Genomic DNA, 23058 nt, shown 5'->3' on the forward strand with positions numbered 1-23058 from the left:
CTTGGCTCTTGAGCATCTACGAGTTCTTGCATTGAATCGGTTGCAGCTATTCTCACAAATGTCTGGTTTAAAGGCAGGTACTCACTTGAAAGGTAAGGATTCGGTTTGGTAAACAAACCAACACTAAGAATATGGTTTAGTTCCATGAAGCTAGACACAACATCATTCACAAGTTTTCTGACACTTGCTTTTAGGGAATGAAAAGGTGGAGGCTCGGTTTGAAGAACTGTGTTAAATCCATTAGAGAGGCCAAGAGAGTAGTCTATAGAAACAAGGTATGGCTTTATTAACTCGCTTTTTAATGTTGACAAGATAAGGTCGTTGGTTGTAGTTGGGTCATCAAACGGGGTTTCTATGAAATAATGAGTAAGAGCAACCCGGCTCTTAATAAGCCTCTTTATGCAGGCCTGAAGGGACAACCAAAGGGTCTTTCCTGGTGCAAGAATTGGGAGTGCTTTGCATTCAAAGACCATCCGAAATTCGGCATACTTGTCTCGCCTGAAAGCACTCCTGGAAAAGTGGGCATAGATATTTCGTGCCAAGTCTTCTAGTGTCTTGGGAAGTCACAAGCATGCACAGGATGAACATTAGTGAATAAGATGACACGACCCTTTCTCATTCAAGATATGATGCACCATGGCTTTCATTAGTGTTGAAGCAGATCTATTGGCTCCAAACATGACGTTAGTAGTATCTGCACCAAATCCAACAATATTTTGCCAGGGAATAATTTTTTTTTTCAATGACCTCTTTGATGCAGTTAGTCAGACCCTCAGCTGATCCATCACTACACTTAACCATGTCCAATGCTTCAACACGAAGTTTTAGATCTTTCTCATTAAAAAATATTACAATGATGAATTTTTTCAGCCTTTTGTTTGAAAAAAATCAAACTGTCACTAAAAATCCTTACTTTACCCCAGATTTCCCTTAAATTCCTTACTTTGCCCCGGATTTCTCTTTGTCCTATATTCAAAATAAGAGTCCTCAAAAGAAGTGATTTCTCCCCAAAATATGGTAATCTCCCTAAAAGTGGAAGCCCTGGTAGGTGGCGAAGAATAGTATAGATTTAAATTTAAAAATAAACTAATTATAAGTAAAAGAATAAAATATTTAGGCTTTGTCTTATCGGAAAATGGAAGACTAAAGAGTCATGTTGATGAAATAATTAAGAGAGGTAGAGTGTCCGCGTCTGCAATTTTTAGAAACTCGACGATAATGGCAATTAAAACCCTTATAATGTATAAAAGAATATTTAATACAAAAATTTGTTCCGTGATAAAATACGGAGCAGAGATATGGGGGTGGGGTGGGGGGAGAAATGGTGCAGCAACTGGAGTCCCTTCAGCTCCAGTATTATAAGAGAGTGTTTGATCTACATCAGACAACTCATTCACAGATTCGAAAAGGTGATTTGGGCCTGTTTCTTTAAAGCTATGTAGGGATATTTTAATACTTAGATTCTGGTCGAAGTTAACTAAGAGTAATGAAGATAGATTAGTAAGAATGGCTTATGATTAGATGTTGAAATGTGGTTTAAAACTTCGTGGCCATCCCAAATTAAATCATTACTAGAAAAAGTAGGAATGCCTTACTTATGGAATAATGATGTTTGTTCTGGTGATATACCAACATATGTAGATAGCCAGGTACGGTTTATATTAGAGAGTCGGGAAATTCAGCATTGGCAAGGGCTGGTTTCAGATTCTACAACTCTATAACATTGTAATCAGGCAAAACAGTTTTGGAGAGGAGGTTTATTTAAATTTAATTTACCGGTTATGATTCTACGTCGTTGGATTCAGCTTAGGGTGAATTTACTTCCAATCCAGAACAGGCAAAAATGTCCGACATTAAAAAATAATAGTTGGTCCTGACAGGCGGTATATTTGTCCCCTTTGTAAAAATGTCAAATGCTACCCTCAAAGCCTACCAGGTCCCCAAGCACATCTGATCAAAATTTTCAGATAACCATTTTACTCAACGTAGTTAAAAAGTCCAGAAATTATGTTTTTGAGGATAACAGCCCCCACAGTTCCCTGCCTTGGGGGATTATTTCAAATAGCCACACCGTATAACAATGTTTTAAGGATTGAAAGAAACCCTCAAAGCCAGGGGACAAGGGTTTTAAGTTCCGGAGGGTGTTTAAAGTTTTTATTGAAGGGATGTATGTATGAGCTTTAGAGGAGGCTTACTTGGCTGAAAACTGGAAACTCTAGTTCCTTTTCATGAATCAAAAGTGATGGAGGACAGTTAGAGTCTCTTATGGACTATCCCTCTTTTCATCAAACGAATCTGATTGAAATTGTGAGATAGCAGTTTTGCTCAATATAGTCCAAAGAACATATAACAATGCCTGTAGAGTTGACTGAGCCCCCTAGTGCCCTTGGGACAGGGCTGTAAGCCTTTCCTTTTTATGGAATAGGTGGTCGTATAAAATTCAGATCGGGCTCATTTGATTAGAAATCGGAAATCATAGGGTCCTTTTCCAAAACTAAAAGTGATTTGAAAACACAACCCCCTCCTCCCAATAAGCTCATCATTTCCTCTAAAAAATCTAATGAAAATTTGGAGATAGAAATTTTGTTCATTGCAGTTGAAGGGCCCGGAAACAATTTATTTGAGGAAGACACCCCAGTCTCCACAGCTCTCAGGGCAAGGGTTGTAGGTTATACCCCGGGGGACATATACGGTTTGTATAGAAAAGGTGGTCATATATACTTCGAAGGGTACTCCTTGGATTGGTAGTCAGAATTTCTAGTGCTCTTTTTAAGAGTCAAAGTGATCAGAAGGTAGCTAATCCCCCCCTCAAACGTCAGGTTTTCCCCAAATACAACCAATAGAAGTTTTTAGACGTTTTTTTTTTCAATTTAGTCTAAAGATTATAGATGGATAGATATAGATAAATGTATTTCAAAAGCCCATGGGCCATATGCACAAAAATATGAATAAGTAACAAACAAGCAAGGAAAATAAACAACAATACAAATTACCCCCCTCCTCTCTCTCTCTCTCTCTCTCTCTCTCCCTCTCTCTCTTTCTCTCTCTCTCTCTTTCTCTCTCTCTCTCTTTCTCTCTCTCTCTCTCTCATGTTTCTAAACAAAACTATTTAGTGGCAAAAAATGTAATTTGTAGCTAATAGACGAAACATAATGACTATTTTCCTCGATGTTAATAGTGAAATGTTATTCGGGAAACCAATTTGCAGGAATTTTCCAAAAGAAAATCCTTATAAATGACATCACAGAACTAGTTCGATGTAGAAATCATGGTTGCACGTTTATTTTTTTTTTTGGGGGGGGGGGGAATAACGTTTTTCATTCAAATTCATACTCACTTTAGCGTGTTAGTTGCTCAGGATGATCAGATTTAAAGCTACTTGACTTTTTAGATTTAGAATCAGCATAGGTTATAAATTCCTGTCGTATTTATTATAATAAAATCTTCGTTTTTTAGAGTTTGCTTTGTATTAACGAAGTTCACACTGAAATTTAATAGCACAGTAGTACACCAACTGTGAAGTAGTACACGCCCTGAAATTTTAGGGTAATCAGTTCTGCTCTTTACGCTAAAGTTTTTTACTGTTTTAAAAAGAAGAATTGAGAGAAAGAGTCAAACTTTAGCGTAAAGAGCAGGACGTTAAGGAGGGAGCTGCCCCTTTCATATACGAAGTAATTTCTGTTCGTTTTAAGTTTTACTGTCGCTCTTTACTTGCAGTTTAAAAAATTTGTTTTTTTTATTTAATTTCTGAACGTTTTTGAAGTAATGTATGCTTTTATTTTCCAGCTGTACTTTTTAAAATAAAAAAAAACTTTAGTGTAAAGAGTGAGGAGTTGCGGAGGGGACAACCTCTTTCATTTACGGATTAATTTTGTTCGCTTTAAGTTTTAATGTCGCTCCTTACTTTCAGGTAAAAAAAATTAGTCTTTTTTTATTTAATTTCTGAACGTTTTTGAATTAATGCATGTTTGGTTTTGGCTCTCCGCACATAAATTATTAAAATGAAATTTGTACATTAATTCTTTTTTGGCTAAATGGCTTTCTCTTAGATTTGATCAGACGATTTTGAGAAATAAGGGGTGGAGAAGGAGGCCTAGTTGCCCTCCAATTTTTCGGTTACTTAAAAAGGCAGCTAGAACTTTTAATTTTTAACGAACGTTTTTATTAGTAAAAAATATACGTAACTTAAGAATTAACTTACGTCCCCTCGTTAATACCTCGATATTCACACTAAAGCTGAAGTTTTGTTCCAATTCTTTAAGAATGACCCCTGAATCAGTTACTTAAGAATTAACTTACGTAACAAACTTTCATAATCTTATATTTTTATTATGTATCCGAGCTGGTTTGTACCCTCGTTAATACCTCGCTCTTTACACTAAATCGTATGTTTTGTCCCAATTCTTTAAGAATGACCCCTGAATCAGAAAGGCCGTAGAATAAATAGTTGAAATTACTAAAAATACTTTAGCATAAAGAGTGAGGTATTTATCTCCTCCTAAATGCCTCGCTCTTTATGCTAAGTATTTTTAGAACCCCTCATATGCGTAATAATCTCCGTTCGTTTTAAGTTTCAATGCTACTCCTTCCTTTCATTTGAAAAAACGTTTCCATGTTTATTTTTCATTGTTTTCTTATAGTAATGCTAGAAAATCCTGCGCCCTTTTTCTTTGAATTTTTCTTCCCCCATGACAGATTCCTCCAAGGAAAGATCCTCCAACATAGCCCCATCCCCTCAGCCCCACCCCCAAACAAAATAAAATCCCCCTGAAAACATCTGTACACTTCCCAATAACCATTACTATATGTAAACACTGGTCAAAGTTTGTAACTTTCAGCCCCTCCCCCAGGGATTTTGGGGGAGTAAGTCATCCCCAAAGACATAGTTACTATGGTTTTCGACTATGCAAAACAAAATGGCCATCTCAAAATTTTGATTCGTTGACTTTGGGAAAAAAATGAGCGTGGGAGGGGGCCTAGATGCCCTCCAATTTTTTTGGTCACTTAAAAAGGGCACTAGAACTTTTCATTTCCGTTAGAATGAGCCCTCTTGCGACATTCTAGGACCACTTGGTCGATACGATGACCCCTGGGAAAAAAAACAACAAACAAACAAATAAACACGCACCCGTGATTTGTCTTCTGGCAAAAAATACAAAATTCCTCATTTTTGTAGATAGGAGATTGAAACTTCTACGGTAGGGTTCTCTAATACGATGAATCTGATAGTGTCATTTTCGTTAAGATTCTACGACTTTTAGGGGGTGTTTCCCCCTATTTTCTTAAATGTTGCAAATTTTCTCAGGCTCGTAACTTTTGATGGGTAAGACTAAACTTGATGAAACTTATATATTTAAAATCAGAATTGAAATGCGATTCTTTTGATGTAGCTATTGATATCAAAATTCAATTTTTAGAGTTTTGGTTTCTATTGAGCCGGGACGCTCCTTACTACAGTTCGTTACCACGAACTGTTTGATACAAGTTGTCCAATATTCACACATGAGGTTTTTATGGAAGGCGTGGTGTCTTAAAACTTCAGAGTGGGTTCAGTCAATCGGAAACCAAAAGTTCCAGTTCCCTTTATCAGAGCCAAAAGTGATCGAAGGGCGATTAACACCTACCTTTCACGTACTCTTTTCCCCAAATGTATACAAAAGAAACTTTGAGATAGCCATTTTGTTCAAAATTCTCCAAATACTATGTAACAAGGCCTTGTGAGTTGAAACAACTCACCAGAGCCAGGGGGCAATGGTTGTCAGTTGTGCCCCGGGACCATATAAGGCTTTTTATGATAGAATTCGGCACATAAGCTTTAGAGGAGTTTCATTCGATGGAGATTGAAAGTTCTAGTATCCTTTTAACAGTCAAAAGTGAAGGAAATATTCTTATTACTTTATTCATACCAAGCGTATCTGTGTGTGCACGGGTTACTAAGATAAGTTACTTATCCTCCTTGGTTTAACTAAGATAAAAGAATTAATGATAACAAGATTTACGAAGAAACAGTGTAAAACCGTTCATTATTCACCACTTACTCTTTGAAAAAAAAAACGAGTGAGTCACAATTATTTGATGGGCTACTATTCTGCTCTGAAAAGCAGAATTGATAACAGTTAAGTACACGCTTGGTACAAACAAAAGCCACTTTTTAATTCAAAACATGCCGGGAGTTCTTGCTGAGAGGAGCTGTTACCGTACTAAATACTCATTAAAAAAAATACATTTTTCTTCTATTAATTTCTTATATCTGTAAACTGAGAGGTGGACTTACCCCAAAAGGTCGGGCCAAAATACGCAGGTTGGGTCTGGTGTCTGGGATGATCTTCTTTCTTAAAAACAGGACTCTGAAAAAGTGATCATTTTAGAAAGCCTAAGTCACAGCTTCACAAACAAATTTTAGGACGGTTCTGGTTTTAGTTATGACCGTTATCATGTTCGTGGATTTAACATATACTCAGGGTAAACATACTCAGGAAAAAAAAGCTCAAGCAGTACAATGAACGGGAGCGTTAGTATGAAAGAGACAAGCAGCTTTTCACCATCTTTGGTATTATGTAACGCTATGCTTCTCTTTTGTTTCTTTAGAATAAATAAATTAAAAAATAGTTTTTTTAATTGAAAGTAAGGAGCGACATTAAAACTTAAAACGAACAGAAATTACTCCGTATATGAAATGGGTTGTCCCCTCCGCAATCCCTTGCTCTTTACGCTAAAGCTTTTAATTGTTTTAAAAAGTAGAATTGTGGCAAAGAGTCAAACTTTAGCGTAAAGAGCGAGATATTGCGGAGGGGGAAAAAAATAATAAATAAATAACCCCTGGAAAAAAAAAATAAACACGCACCCGTGATTTGTCTTCTGGCAAAAAATACGAAATTCCACATTTTTTTAGACAGGAGCTTGAAATTTTTGCTATAGGGTTCTCTGATACGCTGAATGCGATGGTGTGATTTTCGTTAAGATTCTATGATTTTTAGAGGGTGTTTCCCCCTATTTTCCAAAATAAGGCAAATTTTCTCAGGCTCGTAACTTTTGATGACAAAAACTAAATTTGATGAAACTTATATATTTAGAATCAGCATGAAAATTTGATTATTTTGATGTATCTGTTAGCATCTAAATTCCGTAGAGTTTCGTTTACTATTGAGCCGGGTCGCTCCTTACTACAGTTCGTTACCACGAAGTGTTTGATAAAAAAAATAACACCTTTCAGGCGTGGAACTAGGGGATTGAGCATTTGAGATCCATCATCATAAGCTTTAAAGACTATTTTACACCCCGCTCCCAACAGATTTACCACAAAAAAAAGAACTTTTCTCCCCTGTTTAAAGTTTCCTTAAGCATCTTAAGTATTTCCTTAAATATATACATCAAGATTAGTTATTATTTAAAGCTATTACACGGGATTTTCATCTTTTTTTAATATGCTAGATCAGAGGTGGAAAATACACTTTTGACCAAAAACGATAACACATTTTATCGTGTTTGAGAAATGCTTACACGCTACGTCAATTACATACAACTCTGAATGTAAACAACTAAGTGTATACGAGTCTAATTTATCGTATTCTTTCAGGAATTGGCTTTACGCTTGCTTTTGAGGATTTTGGTTCGGGAAGGGAGGGGGGATAACGAGTTGCTCGGAGTATTTTTTTTTTACCTCATTCTATGGACACTAATTCTATAATCTTTTAACCCCCCCCCCCCCGAAGAAAATATATGATATAAGAAACCCAACTGAAAACCAAAGAGAAAAGTTCATCAAACAGTTCGTGGTAACGAACTGTAGTAAGGAGCGACCCGGCTCAATAGTAACCAAAACCCTAAAAAATGGAGTTTTGATACCTTAGCTACATCAAAAGAATCGCATTTTAATGCTGATTTTAAATATATACGTTTTATCAAGTTTAGTTTTACCCATCAAAAGTTACGAGCCTGAGAAAATTTGCCTTATTTTAGAAAATAGGGAGAAACACCCCCTAAAAGTCATACGATCTTAACGAAAATCACACCATCAGATTCAGTGTATCAGAGAACCCTAGAGTAGAAGTTTCAAGCTCCTATCTACGAAAATGTGGAATTTTGTATTTTTTGCCAGAAGGTAGTTCACGGATGCGTATTTATTTTATTTTTTTTGTTTTTTTGTTTTTTTTTCCCAGGGGTGATCGTATCGACCCAGTGGTCCTAGAATCTTGCAAGAGGGCTCATTCTAACGGAAATAAAAATTTCTAGTGCCCTTTTTAAGTGACCAAAAAAATTGGAGGGCACCTAGGCCCCCTCCCACGCTAATTATTTTCCCAAAGTCAACGGATCAAAATTATGAGATAGCCATTTTATTCAACGTAGAACAAAAAACCTTATAACTTACTGTTTTTTACTGTTTTAAAAGCAGAGTTGAGAGAAAGAGTCAAACTTTAGCGTAAAGAGTGGGGGCGTTGATGAGGAAGCAGCCCCTTTCATATACGAAGTAATTTCTGTTCGTTTTAAGTTTTAATGTCGCTCCTTACTTTCAGCAAAAAAACTTGTTTTTATATTTAATTTTGTTGTCAAGTAACAACACCTTAAATGAACTTCCGTGGTTATGAGTTTCAATTTTGAGACACTCTCCTAGACTTTTATTATGTTGACGAATTAAGCATCCTAGATGAAATTATCAGCAAAATGAATAGGCTTTTAGAGGTTTTGCGTGTCCAGGGTGCTAGAATAGGTTTACAAATTTATATTAAAAAGACTATATTACTTAGGCTAGGAATAAGTGAAGACGAAAAGGTGACGTTGAATAACGAGAAGATTGATCAGGTGGATCAACTTCAAAAGGGCTCATTCGATTGAAAATTTCAAGAACTAGAACACTTTTTAATAGTCGAAAGTGATTGTAGGGCAATAAAACCCCCTCCCACCCCACCAATTGCCCAAATACATACAATAAAAATTTAGAGATGGATTGATTTTGAGATGATGATGAAAACTGACCATAGGTCCCAGGGCAAGGGTTGTAAGCTATGCCCTGGGGGCATATAAAGTTTTTTATTGAAAGTTTTGTCGTAGAAACTTCAAAAAAGGCTCATTCAATTGGAAATTGAGAGGGCCTTTTTAATGGTCGACAGTGAGAGGAGGGCAAATACCCCCCCCCACGCCCATAGATTCCCCAAACCCTGCCGATAGAAATTTTGAGATAGTCGTTTTCTTCAACGTATTTTAAAGGTCTGGAAATTATGTCTTTGAGGATGACAACCCCCCAGAGTCAGAGGCGCCATTTGGGCTGAATATTGGGGTTGACATGAACTTCATCTGACCCCCCCCCCCCGATTTACTTCGTGTCGCGTAATAAAAATGCGGGTTTTGGCAGCATATCGATTGAATATTCTAACTAAAAACGTATTTTCAGCACCCATGTGTTGCTTGGAAATGTACTGTAACCAAATGTGGAACTTAGCCACCCTGACCCCTAAGATTAATTATAACAATGAAGAAAACAATTAACGAGTTAAATGATTACACTGAAAGTGGAAAGGTCAACCAGACTACAGGCTGGCATTCCTCAGCGAGAAACTTTCTTATTTAAGTAAACAATGCGTCGGTAAAAATAATCTTCATTGCTATGCTGAGTGCTGTATCCAAAATCTCAGTTTTCCTTCAGCATAAATCTTCCAGATCAAATATATTTACAAAAAGGAAAAACATAACAAGATAAAAAAATATTACAACACTCAAGGTAACGTGGGAACCATCGAGGTTTCATCTTTGCAAAATCGTCAACAAGCTGGTCGTAGTCCAAATTTTTTACTAAATTCTTCAATGCAAATATCAAAAGGAGGTGACTGAGACGATCATCTCCTATTGTAGACCGCAGGTAGTTTTTCACTATTTCTAGGCTAGAAAACAAACACTCATTGCTCGCTGTTGTCACAGGAAGTGTGGCAGCAATACGAAGTACTTTAATTACTTCTGAGTATGCCACTGGTAATGCCTGAAGATGGTCAACAATATTTAGGAAGTTTTTCGGCTTTTCCTCCTTATCGAACAAGAAACACTTGGCAATACCAGCTTGAGATTCGAGAAGAATGTCGTCGATATCCAGCTCGCCGTAAAGAGCAGAGAAATGCTTGAGCAGCTCTATGTCCATAAACTTGGTTGAGCTTGGATCCAAGTCTTCGAGTGTACTCAGCACTGGCAATTTATCTGTGAACCTTCTTTCATATTCGGCTAGAAGGCGGTCAAAAGTTTCGAAGTATTCTCGCTTCATTTCATCCGCCAAATTAGTAGTCCGATTTCCATATTCGATGAAATTCTTTCCTAGCGTCAAAGATGTCACAAATTGTTTCAGATGCTTGGTGATATTTTGAGTTCTTCGAGGTCGACAAGACTTTTGGGGTTGATACAAACCAACAGAACCTGGTGGCAAGGGTTGTTAGTTACGCCGCGTGGGCATTTAAGGTTTTTATGGGAGGGATGGTTGTTTAAATTTAGAAGAAACTCATTTGGTTGAAGATTGGAAGTTCTAGTTCCTTTTTAAGAGTTAAAAGTAACGGAGGGTATTTAGCCCCCCTCCCCCTCTCCGACAAACCCTTTATTCACCAAGCTTATCCGATTGAAATTATTAGGTAGCAATGTTGTTCAAAAGAGTCCAAAGAACATATGATAATGCCTCTTGGGTTGACACAACCCCCCTGCGTCCTGGAGATAGGTTTGTAAGTAATGCCATTAGGGCTTATAATGTTTTGATCGAATGGGCGGCCGTATAGACTTCAAATGGGGCTCATTTACTTTGAAATTAGAAATTATTGTGCCCATTTTAAGAATCAAAAGTAATTTTAGAGTAACCAGCACCCCACCCCACCCCCCTCCATGCTCATTATTCATTCGTATTATTTCTTCGTATAACAGAAATTACTTCGTATATGAAAGGGGCTGCTTCCTCATCAACGCCCCGCTCTTTACGCTAAAGTTTGACTCTTTCTCTCAACTCTACTTTTTAAAGCAGTAAAAAACTTTAGCGTAAAGAGCGGGACGTTGATGAGGAAGCAGCCCCTTTCATATACGAAGTAATTTCTGTTCATTGTGAGTTTTAATGTCGCTCCTTACTTTCAGATAAAAAAACTTGTTTTTTTTGTTTAATTTCTGAACGTTTTTGAATCAATGCATGTTTTGATTTTGGCTCTCCGTAAAGGAATAATTAAAACTAAATTTGTATATTTATTTATTTTTGGCTAAATGGCTTTCTCATAGTTTTGATCGAATGATTTTCAGAAAAAAAGGAGTGGAGGAGGAAGCCTAGTTGCTTTCTTATTTTTTGGTTACTTAAAAAGGCAACTAAGACTTTTAATTTTTTACGTATGTTTTTATTAGTAAAAGGTATACGTAACTTAGAAATTAGCTTACGTAACGAAATTTTGTATTCTCATGTTTTCATTGCATATATGAGGGAGTTCACCCCTTCGTTAGTACCTCGCTCTTTACACTAAAGCTTAAATTTTGTCCCAATTCATTAAGAATGGCCCCTTAATCACAAAAGCCGTAAAATAAATAATTAAAATTCCTAAAAATACTTTAGCGTAAAGAGCGAAGTATTAGGAGGAGGTGAGCCCCTCACATGCGCAATAATTGCTCCTTACTTCCAGTTGAAAAACTTTTTCATATTCATTTTTTCGTTGTTCTTTTTTTAAATAATGCTCGAAAATCCTGCGCTCCCTTCATGGAAATTTTCTTCCCCCATAACATATTCCTCAATTGAAAGTTCCCCCAACATATCCCCCTCTTTTCAACCCCTCCCCCCAACCAAAAAATCCCCCTGAAAACGTATGTACACTTCCAAATAACCATTACTATATGTAAGCACTGGTCAAAGTTTGTAACTTGTAGCTCCTCCCACGGGGACTGTGGGGGCGTAAGTGGTCCCCAAAGACATAGTTATAAATTGTTTTGACTACACTGAATAAAATGGCTATCTCAGAGTTTTGATCCGTTGACTTAGGGAAAATAATTAGCGTGGGAGGGGGCCTAGGTGCCCTCCAATTTTTGGGGTCACTTAAAAAGGGCACTAGAACTCTTTATTTCCGTTAGAATGAGCCCTCTCACAACATTCTAGGATCACTGGGTCGAAACGATCACCCCTGGGAAAAAAACAAAAAAAAACAACAAACAAACAAACAAATAAACACGCATTCCATGATCTGCCTTCTGGCAAAAAATACAAAATTCCATATTTTTGTAGATAGGAGCTTGAAACTTCTACACTAGGGTTTTCTCATACGCTGAATCTGATGGTGGGATTTTCGTTAAGATTCTATGATTTTTAAGGGGTGTTTTCCCCTATTTTCTAAAATAAGGCACATTTTCTCAGGCTCGTAACATTTGATAGGTAAGATTAAAATTGATGAAACTTATATATTTAAAATCAGCATTAAAATCTAATTCTTTTGATGTAGCTATTGGTATCAAAATTCCATTTTTAGAGTTTTGGTTACTATTGAGCCAGGTCGCTCCTTACTACAGTTCGTTACCGCGAACTGTTTGATATGCTTGTAAGATTATTTGAATCTATTTCTGCTAATTTTTGGCTTAATGGAGCTCTTTACATTTCTTTAAAAAAAATTGTTTTGCGAGGAGTTTTAATATTAATTATTAGTAAAGACGGTGGGAGAAATGAAGATGTTAGAAATAGAATAGCCAAGACGCAGGGTAATTTTCACAGTTAAAAAGAAAGTTTGAAATATTTTAAACCAAGTTTTAAACTAAGATAATAAATTTGGAAGTTGCACATCTGAAGCATGGGCACTCCAAAAAGCAGGTGAAGATTTGCTAGATGTTTTCCAGAGAAATTGCCTACGAATTGTTCTGGGTACCCAGGTGACCGAATTTTAAACTGTAGGTGAACAAAAACTGCGGTTCAATCCCGCTTTCTCGGGCTATAATGAAGAAAGGTTAAAATGGCTAGGGCACGTTTTGCGGATAAAGGATAACAGATTATCGAAGAATATCATTTTCGGCAAACCGTCTACGGCTAAAGAGAAAGAAGGTCGTCCGCAGTTGGGGTAGGAAGATTTCATAGAGAAACATTTAAAGGAAATGGGAACTTCCTGGGAAGGTGTAAGGAGGGAAGCTTCGAATAGATTGGGATGGAGAAGGAGCGTGGGTAGCTCTGCTGGCCGCAGGCAGCTTGGTGCTCAGGTGAGTTGTTAGTAGTATGCATACCTTTCTAAAGAGCAATTACTATGTGTAAACAATGAATGAATTGCCTAGCTTACAACCCTTGTCCTGAGGACTGTGGGTAGGTTAAAATCTCACAAGACATAATTACTGAACCTCTGAACAACGCTGAACAAAATAATTCTCTTAAAATTAAGATTAGATATTTTTTATGGATATGATAGGCTTGAGGGCCTATTACGTAGGGGGGGGGGAGTCAGTGCCCCTGATCACTTTGAATCTTAAAAAGCGCACAAGAACATCTGATTTTAAATCCAATGAGCCCCCTCCAGAGATGATACAACCACATATTCCATAAAAACCTCATTTGCCCTCGGGGAAAAACTTAAAACCATTACGCTGAGGGCTGTGGGGTAGGGCTGTCAACCTCAAAGGCATATTTTCCAGACCTTTCAACTACGCTGAAACAAAATGGATAACTCAAAATTTTGACTTGGTGTGAAATGGGAATTGATGGGCTTGGGGGGGTGCCTCCAATATCTTTTGACTATTGAATAGGGCACTAGCCCTTTCAATTTCCAATCGAATCAGTTTTTTTTTAATTTCTGGGACAACAAATACCCATCTCAAAATTTCAGTTGCATTTCGGAAAAAATGAGATGATGTAGGGGGGGGGGTTCTGTCCTTCGACCACTTTGAATCTTAAAGAGAGCACTAGAATTTCCGTTTAACAATCTAATGAACCCCCTCCGAATTTTATACGACCACCTTTTCTATAGAAACCTTATATGTCCCAAGGACATAAGTTACAACCATTGAGAGAGAAAGAAGGGTTTATTAATATAAATAACAAAACAAAACAAGTAAATGGCCCGAAGCAAAGCTTGTTTGTCCTGAGGACTGTGGAGGGGGGAGGAGGCCATCCCTAAACACATAATTTTTGGATCTCAAAACTTTGATTGGATGTGTTTTGGGAAATAGTGGGTGCGGAAGGGGGTTTTTTGACCTCCAATTACTTTCGGTTGTTAAAAATGACAATAGCCCTTTCGATTTCCAATCGAATGTGGACTAAGATAACCAATCGATCACAGTAAATGTCTTATGAAGGACACCTTACATCACGTGACTAGAGCACATTTGACAAAACTTCAAAAGCAATATTCTATTACTAGAAAAGAAGTAACAGCTTCAGCCAGAGTTGGCAACCTATGGAACTAGCCTTTAGAAGACAGTATATAATGAATCCACTCCCATACTTAAGTGCAAAATTGACAAAGAGTGGCTACATCTATAATTTCTGTTCAACTCATAAAGCCTGTTCATGAATGATAAAAGTATTTTCTATTATAGTGTTTAAATTATAATTAAGCATATACTTTAGTAAGTATATAAGTAGTAATTATAACAATATAAATATGTATTATAGTCATTTGCAGATTTTAAAAGTGTATGCTTAAAGAGGAAAACCACAAAATGTTTGCCCTAAAGAGTAAAGATTATACTACCATTTACTCTTCATAAATGGTATATAAAAGTATGTACAAATTCATTTTCCGTCATAAATGTAAATTTAAATCATAAATGAAACCAAAATGGTGGAAGGGCAAGCAAATATCATACAACAAATGAATTGTACATACTAGCCATGATATGTCAGTAACTATAACACGATTAAAACATTTGAACTTTAACACAACCTAGTGAACCACACAATTTCATAAAACTCCTTGCAAAAACAGTCTTTCAGAAGTTAACATTTCTTTGTTCGCAAGTTTATCGAAGCAACGTATTATGTGCCCCTCCCCTCAAAGAAAATCCAGGATCCGCCCCTGAACGTTACTTCCAAAAGTCTTATATCAATACCGTAAAAAAGGAAAGAAAGTCTCATTGGAATGGTATTGGAATCGAAACTTCAAAATACCAACGAGATTAGTTTCAGAATCAGAAAAGTAGCACCATCGTTCCGCCGCTAGTTGACACCCAGCCTCTTCTCCTAGTAGTGCCTCTTTATGGAAAACTAAACTCACCTTTATGAGTCTTGCAGCTTCTTCTTTCTCAGGTCTTGCTGCTTCTTTGTCACGTCTTAGTGCTTCTTCTTGTTCAAAATTTGGAGCTATATCTTCTATGATATAACTCCCTGGTCCTTCAACTGGACCTGGGTCCGGATACTTAGTCTAAAAATAAATAATTTGATAAAAGTAGCTGACCACGCAAACCAAAGGAAACGTTACGCCCCCTACTTATCCAACTAGGAATATTACTTGATTCAGAAAAACGTCAGTGATCCTTCTATGGACTTAATAATTGTTGCATTGCTGAGTTCAGATTTGTCAGTCTTGGGTTCAAAGCATTGTGATTTCAAGTCAGGTTTGTCCCTTCAACTAAAGTAATAGATTTATCTTTTTGGTCGAGGGCCATCCTTGGTGCTAGAGGATCAAGTATCGCCTTATCCCTCAATTCTTCCATCCTAGGAAAGATTGACAATGGAGGTCTTATTAATCAAAATCTTACGGGGATCGGTGTTGAATATGCTCATACTTGCGTAGTTTTTTTTGTGTAGGTCCTATGGGGTTGCAAGAATGATTGAAAAAGATAAGCGGTAGTAACTATTTCATTTAGTCTGACGTTGATGATTCTTCGGAGGAAAAGTGGTTGAATGCTTTTAGATTATTTATCTCAGGCGCTTCTAATATCCAAGACTCATAAGCATATAGGTGAAACAGGATCTGACTATTGTCATGCAGATTTCAATCTTGTTCAAAGGTAGATTTGATGCTTCAGCAATAGGCACAAATTGAGTAAGGCAAACATTTTTGAGGCAGTTGAGATCCAATTCCGAACTTCGTTCCGAGCTTTTTCCATTAGCATCATTCAAGTAACCAGGGTACTTCAGTTTCCTCAGAACTTCGATTTCTTCTTTGTCGTCAAAATAGGACAGGCTAAACTGAACTTGAGGATTTCAATTTTTGGAATACTGATTTTTAGTCTCATCGGTTAAGTGATCTATGCTACTTTGGTAAGCTTTTGTGTCACTCTGAGGCAGAAGGCCAATGTGTTCTGTAAAAAATACAGAATTGAGGTAGAGCTCGATGCCAGCCTACTTGTTATTAAAACTCAGAATGGCTCAGGACACTTTGTAGAGTTAAAAGGTACGACTCAGAGGGTGTAGCTTTTTCTTATATGATGCTCATTGATAATCTTTACGGATAGCTATTTGTTAGCCTGGAGTTAGGGAGGTGCATCATCATAATACGCTTTCAATATTATTAGATTGCTAGGAACACAATCTTCAATCGAAGCCAACCGAACGCCGTATTTTAGGATCAGATCAAATGCCATTATGAAGTATATAATCACGCCAATGATAAACTGCTTGTGTTTTGCTCGACGGAAAAGAATTTCTCATACCGTAATTAACCGGCCAACGCATATTATTCCAGACCAGAAACCAGCTTGGTTTGGCCTAGTTATTTCATTACGGTGAGTACTAAACCGGCCGAGAAAGATTATTGTGAAAAATTTGCCATGGTTGCAGATTAGAGAAAAATTTTGCCATGATGCTGATTAGTTAAAAATTTTGGCCGCAATGCAGATCAGTGAAATTTCTTTTTAATTTCTTTATTTGGTTGTTTTTCTCTGTCTCCTGAAAATTTCAATCGTTCATAGGGGGCATTATTCAATTCAAAGTTTTTCAAAGAGGGGTCGTTTTCATCGAAACGTTTCTCACAAGTGTAGGATTTAGGTCTATTAAGGAACAAAAATAAAAAATATACAAATATCTAAAAAAAAAATAAAAAAAAATCTGCCGGAGTAAATATCACAAACACCAAAAACAAGAAGAAAAATAGGGAATTTCTCAAGACAGTGGGAAACAAATTAGAATGCATATTTTGTGATGTTTGATCTGAAAGGCACTGTGGTCTTCGTCACTATATATAGAGTAAAAACCATCGTGGATGGCATCGCCTGTAAAGAAAATGTTTGAAACATAAAGGAGTCTTGTGCCAAGTTCTTTATTTAACAATAAATTCTCTAAGCAAAAACTATTTAAAAAAAATATAGACAAAACCCAAAAAATCCAGTCGCCCACCTTAATAATCCCCAAAATGACAAGCAAGGCAGAGGGTAGCGTATGATTTCACCAACTCAATTAAATATCCAACTTAATCCAGACATCAACTCCAAAAGGAAACCGGAGAAAACTTATTTACTAGCTAAAAATTCTCTAACATGATTTTTGAACATACCAAACGAGGGGCAGCTTCGTGCAGACTCTTCGTGCAGACAAGCAAGGGTTTAGGTGAAGGTCGGTTAGATTCCTAAATAAGAGTCTTTACTTTATCATAAAGAATTGAAAGTGGCTTCAGAGACGAGGGGCTTCAGAGACGAGGGAAAAGTTGACATCCAACCGAACAATGTGAAACATAAGACTGAACTAGGCTGCAGAACAAGATTATAAGAATCGACCCTGGAAATATGTGCTTGAGCTTTCTATACATTCCGAGACTCCAGGAGACTTTCATTTTAATCAGGTCAATATGATGCTTGAAAAAAAGATTTTCATCAAGCAGGATTCCTAGGAATCGAACGTAACGATCTTCAGGCCTACTTAAAGAACCTTTTGATACGTGTATTTCAACATAAGTCAGGGCAAGCATTTGAAACTCTGGAGAGAATGAAAAACATGACTTTCCAACATTTAAGGTGGTATCATCTTGGCAAAGCTGGTTTTCATCTACCAGCTTTGCCATGAGTACTGTCATCAGCAAAAGCAATAAGTGCATCCGTTAAGGACGAACTCCTGTCATAATTAGTGACAGGTGCTGGTTGACAAAGACAACAGAAAATGGTAGGTCTTAAATTGTGAATCGCATTGATAAGGTAATTGACGTAGATTAAAAAGAGCATTGACCCCATGACAGATCCTTGTGGAACGTCAAATTCTATTCCAGAAGCGTTAGAAAATTGCGGATCAACCGAGATGATTCGACCAGACAAATTTGATAGAAAACAAGAATAAGTGTTCTCTCATATACAAACTTTGGTCATACTTTGGACAGTTTCCAAAGAAGAATCTGATGTGTTAATGAGACGAATGCTTTTCGAACATCAAGAAAAAGAGCAGCAGGTATCAGACCAAAGAGCTGAATGTAAATAATTCAAGAAAGTTGCGAATACATGCTCGGTTGAGTGTTTCACCCTAATACCAAACTGAAAATCATGAAAAAAAAAATGTTTAGAATAAGGAAAATCAAGATTTGAGAAACCATAGCCTTTTCAAAACTTTTACTAAACACTGATAAAAGAAATATAGGACGATAATTTGCAGGACCATTCCTTGATCCACCTTTAAAAAGAATACTAACGTGAGCAAGCTTTAAAGCACTTGGGAAAATACCATTTTCAAAACAAAGATTGACAAGTCTCATGAGGACAGAAACATTGACAGGAAGATTGAACTTGACAACCTTAGTCGGAATACAGTCAGAGCCAGCAGATGAAGAACCCCTCAAACCATTGACAATTCTGGCTATTTCAGCTTCAGAGACAGGTTCCAATGTCATGGATTTAGGACAAGGCGGTCCACGGTAAGACCTAAAATCAGGTAGAGAAGAAGAAGGACCTACAGAAGGGGCTGTAGTTTGGCCGCTATTAGCAAAATAGGAAGTAAACGTATCTTGAACTTTTAGCTCGCCCTCTACATTTTCGCTGTAAGTCACAACACTAGAAGAGACAGTAGGAGGCAGACAAGATGGCCTGATAACAGAATTGATTACTTGTCATGTCTTCCTAATGTCTTTACCGCACGTAGAAGTACTAATCAGGCCAATTGTCACCACCCGTCCATTCTACAGTAAGGCTAATGCAAAAAGTGAATAAGACAACCAGAAGAAAAAATGATCATTAAAGAAACGAAAATACGGGATGAGTATTCTTATGAATAAATGAATGAAGAATTTGAGGATTGCATATAATATTTTTTTTCTTCTGTTTGAGTCAGAAAGAGCCGCCCTTAAGATATAGACTGGTAATATAGAATAGTTGATCAGGTAGGAAGGATGGAGTGCAAAGACAGGGAATAGGGCTGGTATTCTTAAAATCGAGACCTTCAAATTCAAGATTTAGCTAAAAAATTATCAAAGCAAAAATGAAACTGTGTTAAAGACATACTTGTAAAAAGAATGTCGAATTTGAAACTTACTACCCAGATTATACCCAGTTTTTTTAGAATGCCCCCTGAATCACAAAGATCGCAGAATAAATAGTTGAAATTACTAAAACCATTTTAGCGTAAAGAGCGGAGTATTGTGGAGAAGACGGAACCCCTTATATACGCAATAATTTCTGTTTGTTTTATGTTTTAATGCTGCTCCTTATTTCCAGCTGAAAAAAACTTTTGATTTATTTATTTTCTCATTGTTTTTTTTAAGCACTCCATGAAAATTCTCTTCCCTCATGACATATTACTCCATGGAAATATCCTCCCCCGTAACCCCTCCCCCCCTCAAAGGAGGGGGAAAAAGTCCCCCTGAAAATGTCTGTACACTTCCAACTAATCATTACTATATGCAAACAATTTTCAAAGTTTGTAACTTGAAGCCCCTCCTCCGGGGACTTAGGGGGATTAAGTCGTCCCGAAAGACATGATTATTAGGTGTTTCGACTATGTTGAACAAAATGGCTATCCCAAAATTTTGATTTAGTGACTTTGGGAAAAAATGAGCGTGGGAGGGGGCCTAAGTGCTCTCCAATTTTCTTGGTCAATAAAAAGGGCACTAGTACTTTTAATTTCCGTTGGAATTAGCCTCTTCGCGACATTCTAGGACAACTGTGTCGATACGATTACCCCTGGGAAAAAAAAAACACACATCTATAATCGGTCTACTGGCAAAAAAACAAAATTCCACGTTTTTTTAGATAGGAGCTTGAAATTTCTACAGTCCACTCGAAAGCAGAAACATGGTTAGATGAAATAAAAGCTTGACTGCATAACTTCAGATAGTTCTCTCTGACATAGGCTATAAAACTCCACTTCACATCACACACTATAGGCTCTGGTTCAAGGACAAGCAAAAATCATCCTTTTTGGCCCCAGGCAAGAGTTCTACGAAGCTTTCTAAAATGCAAAGTCATATTCATCAATCCAGCCTAAGTTTCACATTCTCCGTAAAAACTGCAGAGGTTAGACCCTTACCACTTTCTAGGAATAAGCTGAAATCGGGGTGCTAGAAAAAAAAAATTTTTGCTCTCGCAACACAATGAGAGTTTCTGAGGCTAATCTCTATATTTCTACCTGCACTCAGACGCCTTTAAATTAGATTTGCTTATAAAATAACAATCTGCATGTGATGCTAAATTAAGGAAACCAAATGAAACGTTACTAATTTATTAGGTACTTGGGTTAAATTTTGTTAAGAAAATAGCTAATAATAATCGAAATTAATATTTCTTGAACTAAAAGAGAGCGAATTCACAAATAGAGAGCAAATAACTTTTGATATTTTTTTTTTTCATTAAAAAAAGAACTAACAAAGGACATAACTCCCAGGGTTTCCTCTTTTTCCCCAAAGTCACCCAATCAAAATTTTGAAATAGTCATTTTATTCAGTATAGTAAATAAATGTAATAACTATGTATTTGAGGACGAATTAACCCCCCCCCCAGCCCCCCTCCCCGCTCATAAATATAGGAAGGGGTATAAGGGGAGGAATTAATCTATCATCTCTTTTCATTTAAAATAAACATGAATAAATAACAATATAATAATATATACTAAAGATATTCTTTACCCCAAATTCGACCTACATTTCGGAATATCAGTAAAAAAAAAGAAAAAAAGAAAAAAAAATCGTTCTTTTTTTCTTTGTTTAGATTTATCACAATTTCTCTGTGACTGCGCAATTTTGCAAGTGGTGGTATTTTGCACGGGGGAGTTATCCATAGGGAATTCAAATTATTTTATTAGCAATTCCCTTATAAAAGTTCAATTACAGCTTTGACATTTCGTCATTAAATTCTGTATGCTTGGGCTAGACCCATCACGGTGTTTTTTCATTTGCTTAATCAAAAAAGCCCAATTATTTCATTTAGTCAATATGAAAATATGATTCCTACGTTCAACCGAAACAGATGAAAACTACCATGCAAACATTGGGCTTTTTTGTAACTCTTAACAGCATTACTCTCAAAAGCTGTGGGGGCTATGCAATCCCTATAGGCATAGTTATTGGACTTGTAGACTTTTTTGAGCAAAATATTTTTATTTTAAAAGTCAGATTGAATTCATACTGCCCCACCCTTCGATATGAAGCTGTTGGGAAAACAAATAATAGCCTACATTGAAGGCAGATACACTTAACAGGCTCGCATTAGAGTTTTGCCTCTTAAACTACTGAAAGAGCTATACTTTTATGAGCTTTATTGAATAAGGATAGGCACCTTATGCTTTCTGAAATTATTTACAACTGATTGGATTTCATTGATATTGGCCGGGTTAGTGGTAATAAAATTGTAAGCCTCAATTGCAGAGGAGGGGGGATGACAATTTGTTAGGGGAGAGGGTAAGCCTCTGGTAGTAGTAGAGGTTTGAAGAGATTTCTAGAATGTTCTTTCCATTAGCCTATCGCTTGGTGTTTGATAGTGATGAATCTAACGATGAATGATGATGAATCCAGTATACTACTACTGATGTTGTAAATTTCCATTCACTTCTCAAGGTAGGAGGTAGTGCTTTCGGATATTGCACAAGTGGTGTGTTCTTTGTCGCTGTCAACATTATTTTAGGGCAATTATTGTTATTTTTTCTTCTCTGTTAATTGATTTCAGTATGTTCGGATCTTCGATTTACGTATACGAGATTCCGTAACTGACACTAGTATAAGGTGAAAAAATTATTCGATGCTTTTTTTGGTACTTGTATGATATACCCACCACCTAATATTATTCTAATATCAACTTAATTGGACAATCTGTCTTGGCTTTTTTCTACAATTGGCCATGACTTTGACTTTTACCAAAACTATTCCCTTTTTGTTTCAATTCCTCTTACGATCAATCCTAATGAAATATACCGAAGTAAGATAAAAACAAGAGCTAAGAGCTCATATGGCACTTGTGACGAGGTCGGAAGAGCCAAGAACTCATATGGTATAAGCTCTAGCACAATTGTAAGAAGCAATTTTCATCGTCCTAGCACATCCAGAAGCACTGAACTCGCCAAAGCACTAAAATCAACCCCCTAAATCCCCCAAAGAGAGCGGATCCAGTACAATTACGTTAATCACGTATCTACGACATTTGTTTATTCTATCCACCAAGTTTCATTCCGATTTCTCCACTCATTCCGGTTCCACCCTCCAACTCCCCCCAATGTCAACAGATCTGGTTGAGGTTTGAAACAAGAGCTCTGAAACATGAGAAATTAACTAAGAGTTCTGAGACACGATAACCTTCTAAATATCACCTTTTATTTTTGTTTTTCATTTAGTTGCCAAACAGATTTACAGACAGAAAAAAAGAATTTCTGAATTTCTTTTAAATTTACAGCCTTGGATAGAAAGTGCAAGGTTCATTTTTCTACTCCCTCACCCCCAGTATTAATTTTCTAGCGTGTAGGTTTTCATGTGTATAAGATTGATTAAATACTTACGCAATCGTGAACAATTCTACAATTGAATTTGTATTCAATTGATTTTGTGGACTTTTGAATTTCTTGAAAATGTTTTTGAATTTCTCGGTCGATTCCACATTGATGTATAAAACAATCCACAATATTTCTGCTATTAAATAATTCAACAATTTCCACATTTGAAGATCCAGTGGTAATTACAAATTCGTCCAAGGATAAAACCATGTTAAAGGATAAAATCAGTCGTTCAACACTGGAGTAAAACTACTAGCTGATTTTTT

At 36.7% G+C, this 23058-nt stretch overlaps 1 protein-coding gene across 1 annotated transcript in view; it reads right to left on the reverse strand.

Annotated features, from left to right (window-relative positions):
* Positions 1–23041, reverse strand: part of LOC136029428 (uncharacterized) — a 30337-nt gene extending 7296 nt beyond the window's left edge. The window contains exons 1-3 of the mRNA XM_065707810.1: positions 22799–23041; positions 15177–15323; positions 6275–6347 (exon numbers count right to left, since the gene is read on the reverse strand). Coding sequence (XP_065563882.1) covers positions 6275–6347; positions 15177–15323; positions 22799–23002 — 424 coding nt within the window. The 5' untranslated portion in view covers positions 23003–23041. The remainder of the gene's footprint in view (positions 1–6274; positions 6348–15176; positions 15324–22798) is intronic.
* Positions 23042–23058: the final 17 nt, after the last annotated feature.

The sequence above is a fragment of the Artemia franciscana genome, chromosome 7 (assembly GCF_032884065.1).
Source record: "Artemia franciscana chromosome 7, ASM3288406v1, whole genome shotgun sequence".
Lineage (NCBI taxonomy): Eukaryota > Metazoa > Arthropoda > Branchiopoda > Anostraca > Artemiidae > Artemia > Artemia franciscana.